The sequence below is a fragment of the Musca domestica genome, unplaced genomic scaffold (genome assembly GCF_030504385.1).
Source record: "Musca domestica strain aabys unplaced genomic scaffold, Musca_domestica.polishedcontigs.V.1.1 34, whole genome shotgun sequence".
Classification (NCBI taxonomy): domain Eukaryota; kingdom Metazoa; phylum Arthropoda; class Insecta; order Diptera; family Muscidae; genus Musca; species Musca domestica.
In genome coordinates, this window is record NW_026712313.1 from 8503111 (window position 1) to 8511120 (window position 8010).

The 8010-nt window shown below is 38.8% G+C and overlaps 1 protein-coding gene across 2 annotated transcripts in view; it reads left to right on the plus strand.

The window, feature by feature from the left end:
- Positions 1–5694, plus strand: part of LOC101893784 (dnaJ homolog subfamily C member 7) — a 100754-nt gene extending 95060 nt beyond the window's left edge. For both annotated transcript variants that reach the window (XM_059125560.1, XM_059125561.1), the window contains exons 2-4: positions 1608–2060; positions 2120–2964; positions 4826–5694. In XM_059125560.1, coding sequence (XP_058981543.1) covers positions 1608–2060; positions 2120–2964; positions 4826–4914 — 1387 coding nt within the window. In that variant the 3' untranslated portion in view covers positions 4915–5694. The remainder of the gene's footprint in view (positions 1–1607; positions 2061–2119; positions 2965–4825) is intronic.
- Positions 5695–8010: the final 2316 nt, after the last annotated feature.

Here is an 8010-nt window from a genome sequence, read left to right on the forward strand (position 1 = left end):
GCAGAAGCCTCTGGGAGTCCTATAGACGAGCAGAAGGCTCTGGGAGTCCTATAGACGAGCATAAGCCTCTGGGAGTCCTATAGACGAGCAGAAGCCTCTGGGAGTCCTATAGACGAGCAGAAGCCTCTGGGAGTCCTATAGACGAGCAGAAGCCTCTGGGAGTCCTATAGACGAGCAGAAGGCTCTGGGAGTCCTATAGACGAGCAGAAGCCTCTGGGAGTCCTATAGACGAGCAGAAGGCCCGGGGAGTATTATAAACGGGCACAAGGACCGGGGAAATCCTAAAGACGAGCAGAAGGCCCGGGGAGTCCTATGGACGAGCAGAAGGCTCTCGGAGTTTTATAGATGAGCTGACGGCCCTGGGAGTCCTATGGACGAGCAGAAGGCTCTGGGAGTTTTATAGATGAGCTGAGTCCTATGGGCGAGTTGAAAAGCTCTGGGAATACTATAAACGGGGTAATGGACCTGGGAGTCCTTTAAACGAACTCATGCCGCTGAGAATGCTATAGGCGAGCTGAAGATCTACGGAAGGTGGGCTGAAGATCCAGGCGATATTAGCTGGGGGTTCTCTTTAGACGAGGTGGGGTTCCTCTAGACGAGCTGGAGTCTCTATAGACGAGATGGCGTTGCCGGGAGTCTCTATAGACGAGCTGGGGTTTCAGGGAGTCTCTATAGACGAGCTCGGGTCTAGGGAGTCTCTTTAGACGAGCTCGGGGTCCAGGGAGACTTTATAGGCGATTTGGATGTCCAGGGAGGTTCTATAGACGTGCTGGGATTCCAGGGAGTCTCTATAGACGAGATGAAGGCTCCGTGAATCCTATAGACGAGCTGAAGAGCCACAGAGTCTATAAAGGCGAGCTGAAGGGCCACAGAGTCTCTAGAGGGGAGATGAAAGGACACAGAGACTAGAGGCAAGCTGAAGGGCCACAGAGTCTCTAGAGGCGAGCTGAAGAGCCAGGGAGTATTTATGGGCGAGCTAAAAGGCAAGGGATGCGAGCTCCAAGCTCTGGTACTGGGTCCAGGGAGTCTATAGGCTTGGCGAGACATACTCTCACTGAGCTGCACCCCATCGAGACATACTCTCACTGAGCTGCACCACATCGAGACATACTCTCACTGAGCTGCACCTCATCGAGACTGACTCTCTCTCTGAGCTTCAGTTTATCGAGACAGACTCTCTCTCTCTCTCACTCTCTCTGAACTTCAGGTCACCTACCTAAGCTCCAGCTAATATACGCAGACTTCCTAAGCTTAAGATTATTCACACGGACGTCATGAGCTTCAGATCATATATGCCGACTCCTTGGGCTTTACATCATTTATCCAGATTTCATGAACTTCAAATCGTCTATACTGACTCCTTGAGCGTTATATCATCGACATGGACTCCTTGAGCTCCAAAAATAAGTCTTTCTACAGTTCAACGTGAAGACCAGAAGACTCGTAGAAATTCTCTGAGTCTTCTAAAAAGGAACCACTTATCTGGACCATATCCTTATAGCTATAAGGCTACCTATTAAAGCTTGTCGATAGTTGTAATAGTTATACTATTCCATCCCTTTTTCTTATTTATTAATTTCCGATTTTCTTTCTTGTTCCACTTCCAGCATTGCTGAAGAAAAGAAAAAACTTGGCAACGACGATTACAAGGCACAAAACTATCAGTCAGCTTTGAAATTCTATTCAGATGCCATCTCATTATGTCCCGATTGTCCGACATACTATGCCAATCGTTCGGCATGTTACATGATGCTCTCCAACTATACGAATGCATTGAACGATGCCCGGACAGCGGCCCGTCTAGATCCGGCATTCGAGAAGGCCTATGTGCGCATTGCGAAATGTTGTGTGGCAAAGGGTGATATTATTGGTGCGGAACAGGCTATCAAGAAAATTGAAGAGCTGGACCCGCAGAGTAATTCGGTCAATGCAGAGAAGTCGGCCACACAGCAGTTGCGACAGCTGGAACACACCGTACAGTCGAATTATGACGCCAAAGCATATCGCAATGTAGTTTTCTATTTGGATTCGGCCATTAAGTTGGCTCCAGCCTGTTACAGGTAAGGGGAGCATTCAATATGCATTCGTAAAAGATATTAATTTCTTTTGTTTTCTTCAGATACCGCCTCCTCAAGGGTGAATGTTTGGCCCTGCTGGGCCGCTGCGATGAAGCCGTCGATATTGCCATCAGTGTTATGAAACTGGACAGTACCTCGGCCGATGCCATTTATGTTCGCGGTCTTTGCTTCTACTACACGGATAATCTGGAAAAGGGTATCAAACATTTCGAACTGGCCCTGCAACTGGATCCCGATCACAAAAAGGCCAAGGAAATGCGCACCAAGAGCAAAACCCTCAAGGACATGAAGGAGAACGGCAATGTACTCTTCAAGACCGGCCGCTATCGTGAAGCCCAATCCGTTTACACCGAAGCCTTAAAAATCGACGAACTGAACAAGGATATCAATTCGAAACTTTTATACAACCGTGCTTTAGTCCATTCCAAATTGAATAATTTACGTGATGCCGTTGCCGATTGTACACGGGTCCTCGAAATTAACGACAAATATCTGAAGGCATTGCTGCTGCGTGCCCGCTGTTACAATGACCTCGAAAAGTTCGAGGAATGTGTCAATGATTATGAGGCTGCTGTGCAGATACAAAAGACACCTGAGATTAAGAAACTGTTACGTGATGCAAAATTTGCATTGAAGAAGTCGAAACGTAAGGATTACTACAAGATATTGGGTGTGTCACGTAATGCCGGCGAGGATGAAATTAAGAAGGCATATCGTAAGAAAGCTTTGGTCCATCACCCCGATCGTCATGCGAACAGTTCGCCCGAAGAACGCAAGGAACAAGAATTGAAATTCAAAGAAATCGGTGAAGCCTATGCGATTCTATCGGATCCCCGGAAAAAGATGCGTTACGATAGTGGTCAGGATATGGAAGAACATGATCAAGGTGAGAACAAAATGAAACACAGTTCTCGATGAGAGAAAAGGACAACTAGCGATTACTGTCGGTGGATAAAATGGGTTTCGAGGAGTAACAGGAGCCAAGATTCCTTCATGAAGAGTCCTTGGTGTTCTATAAGAAGAGCTATTGGCCTTTTAATTAAAGACCGACCCATAGGCCTTCTTGAGAAGGCCTCTTTTTTCTTTTATTAGAAGACTTTTTGGACTGCTATCAGAAGACCCATCGGTCTTCTATGAAACAACACTTTGGTCTTCTTTGAGGAAACAAATTTATCTTCTATGGGAAGATCTATTAGACCTCTCTAAGAAGACCCATTGGACCTTTTATATGAAGACCCTTTAGTGTTCTCTGAGAATACCCATTCGACTTCTATTAAAAACTCCATTGGGCATGAGAAAACCCATTGGCCATGAGAAGACCTATTGGTCTTCTATGAGAAGACCCTTTGGTCTTCTATAGGAAGGCCTTTTGGTCTTCTATTAGACGACCCTTGGGTCTTCTATGAGAAGAGTCATTGGTGGTCTATGAGAAGAGCTATTGGTCTTCTTTGAGAACTCTTGGTCTTCTATGAGAAGACATCTTGGTCTTCTATGAGAAGCCCTCTTGATCTTCTATGAAAGGACTTCTTAGTCTTCAATGAAAAGACCTCTTGGACCTCTTAGTATTCTATGGGAAGACTCTCTGGTTTTCAATGAGAAGACTCTTTGGTATTCAATGGCTTTCTCATTTGGCCTCCTACGAAAATATTCTTTGGTCTCCTGCAAGAATACCCTTTGGTCTTCTTCGAAAAGACTCATTGATCTTCCACCAGGAAACCCTTTGTCGTTCTATGAAAAGACCTTTTGGTCTTCTATGAGAAAACCTGTTGGTCCTCTATGAAAAGACCTCTTGGTCTTCTACGAGAAGACCCCTTGGTCTTCTACAAAAAGACCCCTTGGTCTTCTACAAGAAGACCACTTGGTCTTCAATGAGAAGACCTCTTGGTTTTCTACATGAAGACCCCTTGGTCTTCTATGAGAAGACCTCTTAGTTTTCTATGAGAAGACTTCTTGGTCTTCTATGGGAAGACCTCTTGGTTTTCTATGAGAAGACTTCTTGGTCTTCTATGGGAAGACCTCTTGGTTTTCTACGAGAAGCCCCCTTGGTCGTCTATGAGAAGACCTCTTGGTTTTCTACAAGAAGACTTCTTGGTCTTCTATGAGAAGACCCCTTGGTCTCTTATGAGAAGACCCTTTTGGTCTTCTATTGGATTTTATTTAAAGACACATATAACTTCTGCGACACCCTTACATCTTCTATTAGAATACCCATTGGTCTTCTATTAAAAGACCCATTGGTCTTCTATGAAAAGACCACAGGGTCTTTTATGAGAAGACCCTTTGGCTTTATATGAGTAGACCCATTGGTCTTCTATGAGAAGACCGTTTGGTCTTCTATGAGAAAACCCTTGGATTTCTATGAGTAGACCCATTGGTCTTCTATGAGAATACCCTTTGGTCTTCTATGAGAAGACCGTTTGGTCTTCTATAAGAAGACCGTTTGGTCTTCTATAAGAAGACCGTTTGGTCTTCTATAAGAAGACCGTTTGGTCTTCTATAAGAAGACCCTTTGGTCTTCTATAAGAAGACCCTTTCGTCTTTTCTGGAAGACAATTTGATCTTCTATGAGAAAATCCTTTGGCTTTCTATGAGAAGACCCATTGGTCTACTATGAGAAGACCCTTTGGTTTTCTATGAGGAGACCCTTTAGTCTTCTATGAGGAGACCCTTCGTCTCCAATCATTTTATATCCATACATGTTTTGTACTGACAATTTTAATAATCTCATTTTTCTTTTCCCCTTGCAGCTGACATTGATCCATCCCATGTATTCCGGCACTTCTTCCAGTTCGGTGGTGGCCCAGGCGGTCAATCATCATTCAATTTTGAATTTTAAAAGCGGATGAAAAAACTCAAAAGAAGAATGTTGCGTTTTTTGTAAACAGAGAAGAGAAGAACAAAAACTGAAATGCCCAAGACTCAAACACAGCCAATACTACCACCACCACCACTATGTGAAACCACAACACACACACACACATACCTATCCACAAATCCATTGGAATCATTTGGAAGACCTGCCAGTCAGTCAGTCATATGGTCGACAACAAACAGAAAATATCATTGCGAAACGCAACAAAAAAAAAAAAAAAAAAAACAAATCGAGATGATCAACAGCTATTCTGCAAAAAAAGGACCTACTTAAAAAACAGAACAGAATAATTTGTGCATGGACATTATTCTAAATATAAATACAAATAAAATACAATACAATAAAACAACACAACACAAAAGAAACAAATTAAATTTTATAGATTTAATAATATTAAATAATTAATAAAACAAAAATTAAATAAAACAATAATTATTATTTAATGAAATTTGCAATACCACAATATATTCCAACAATTGCCACAAGAAATGTTGAAAGAATGGAAAGGAACACATTCTAAAACGAACAAAGAGAGAATTTAGTTATGTGACAGATAATGCGCAACGTTTATGTTAAGTGTTTTTGTTGTTTTTTTTTTTTTGAGTAAAGTTTATTGATATTGTTTTGTAACAAAAGAAAACATATTTCTTAAAAAAAGCTTTAACTCTGATGTTAACATTTGTATGGTCTCAAATTCCTTGTTGTGTTTTATGCGATTTCAAATACGAAATTTACATTTTATATTCTATGACAAAATAAAACTTATTTTAAACTAATAATCTATTGAAAAATCACTGCTCAACGAAGTAATGTTTTTGAAATTGGTTTTCAAATTCATTTTTAATTGCATTACCAATTTTTAATTAAAATATCTCTCTTCTGATCAAATGTTTGTAGCTGTGGAGTTTTGATAAAACAAACAATTTTGAAAACAATTGAAAGACATTTAAGTATTTTTGAAAGATATTTCAAACAACCACTACTTCAATTTAATATTTCGTATGGGAAATATATGATGATTTCTTCCGAGTTTGGGTATTTTGATGGAAATTGTAACATCTTTGATGGAGTTATCTGAAATTGGAAATATATATGACGTTTGTACTATTTATATATAGTGAATATGGGTCTGTATTTTGGTATAGACCCTATATAGTTATATACCGCCTCATAATCTGAATTCGCAATGTTTGAGTCACATTTTTCAACATAATTCTCAAAAATTTAGTAAATTAGGATAGACTACTCAACACGTTGGTTAATATCTATTCCAGTTTTTGTGGAACTCCTAATATTGGCACATTTAATATGTGGTGTAATAAAATGGTATTATAAAAATTTCCCCCATTGTCTAAAATTTCTTATTTATATTAAGAAACAAATTATCTCCCAAATTTTCGTTCCATGTTTTCCTATATTTCTTCCTATATTTTATATTTAAATACTTTTCGACACATTTTTATACAGAATTGTTGGAAATTTGGCATTAAAAGCACTCAAATATCAGAATTTTGGTTATTTCTTTCCTAAGGAGATCCCAATTAATTATTTTTGCCTAAATTTGGCGTTAAGAATCCAGAGCTTTTAGCTCATTTCGTTTCTCAGAGAACTATAGTCGATTTTCAGACAGATTTTAGTTTTCAAATTGTGCACATCTTATCAAAAGTTTGACATTGCCTTATTCGCTCTTTTAGTCCTCTTAATGTTTGGTTAGAAAACTATAACATATCATATCAGCTATAGCCCAGGGCATAACATTTGCTTCAGCCCAAGCTTGGACCAAATTATCGCATTCGATGCGAATTTAAGTCTGAAATTTCGGTAGAATAGATATAGGGTGCAAAAGTTAGATCTCAGTTGTTTCGTTTGAAATTTAGGCGATATAGAATGAGAGAAGTTTGAACCCTGATTGGAAAGCCCCCTTATCCACTGAAAATCAATTGAAAACTAATTGAAAATTAAAAACTATTTCGATGTTGCCTGTGTTTTACTACGTTAGTGCAACTACCTGTTCCACTAATCATGCATAATGTACTGGTTTCTCTATATATTCAATGGGACACACTATTTGGATAGTTTATTGGTGGGTCTGTTCCATGACAGCTTACATACATTGGATTTTCATAAGAACATACTTAAATCCTGTGTGAAACTTCTCACTCTAAAGGGAACCCCATTAAAATGAGGTCTATGGTCTGCTTAACTAAAAATATTCCCAATTATCTTATATAAGAACTTCTTTCGAATTTTAGAAGCTTATGAAAAAAAAAGAAAATTATTTTATAAGACGTCTATTGGTCTTCTAATATTAGAAAGGCTGCTAGTCTTACATAGAAAAACGTATTGTTTTTCTACATGTAGACTGGTCAACTATAGATTTTCTGGAACATTGCCGAGAACAGCAATCAATATATATTTTAATGTCCAAATGTAAGCAATATTGATGTTGCCTTTTGAGCTTTGCTTCATATTTTCGGTCGACGTATTGGGATATTTTCCCAAAAACTTTCTTAAATTTAATCCAGTTGCATTATTTAACAAATACATATTAAATGTTGTGAGACTACTTCATGTGGAGACTCGTTTTTTTTTATTTGAGGAGTATTCGTTGGTTACGTATAAGAGGAGAGAGTGATCGCTGAAACTCCAAAAATGATGAAACTCTATGAGGAGACGATTTTATTACATCAAACACGAACTTGTACCAAAAAAAAAAAAAATCCGGTTTTTCTAGACAGCCTACCTTTTTTTAGTTTCAATGGATGGTTAGAGATTTTATTCGCATTTGGATACTCCCTGTTGAGATTAAAAAATCACTTGATTTCTTAACAATTTTCGCGATATTGAAACATTCTGATCAACCATTAATGACATTTCCTAAAACTCTATTAATGCTTTCTTAGTTTTAATATGGAAATCCTTTTTTTAGTATTTGAAAAATTTAGCTATTTTTCTAATACGCACCAAAAAAAATGAATTCCCGTATAAAACTATTTGTTTCAAACGATGAACTTAATCAGTTTTTCGGTTCTAAAACTTTATAAACTTTAGATTAAAATT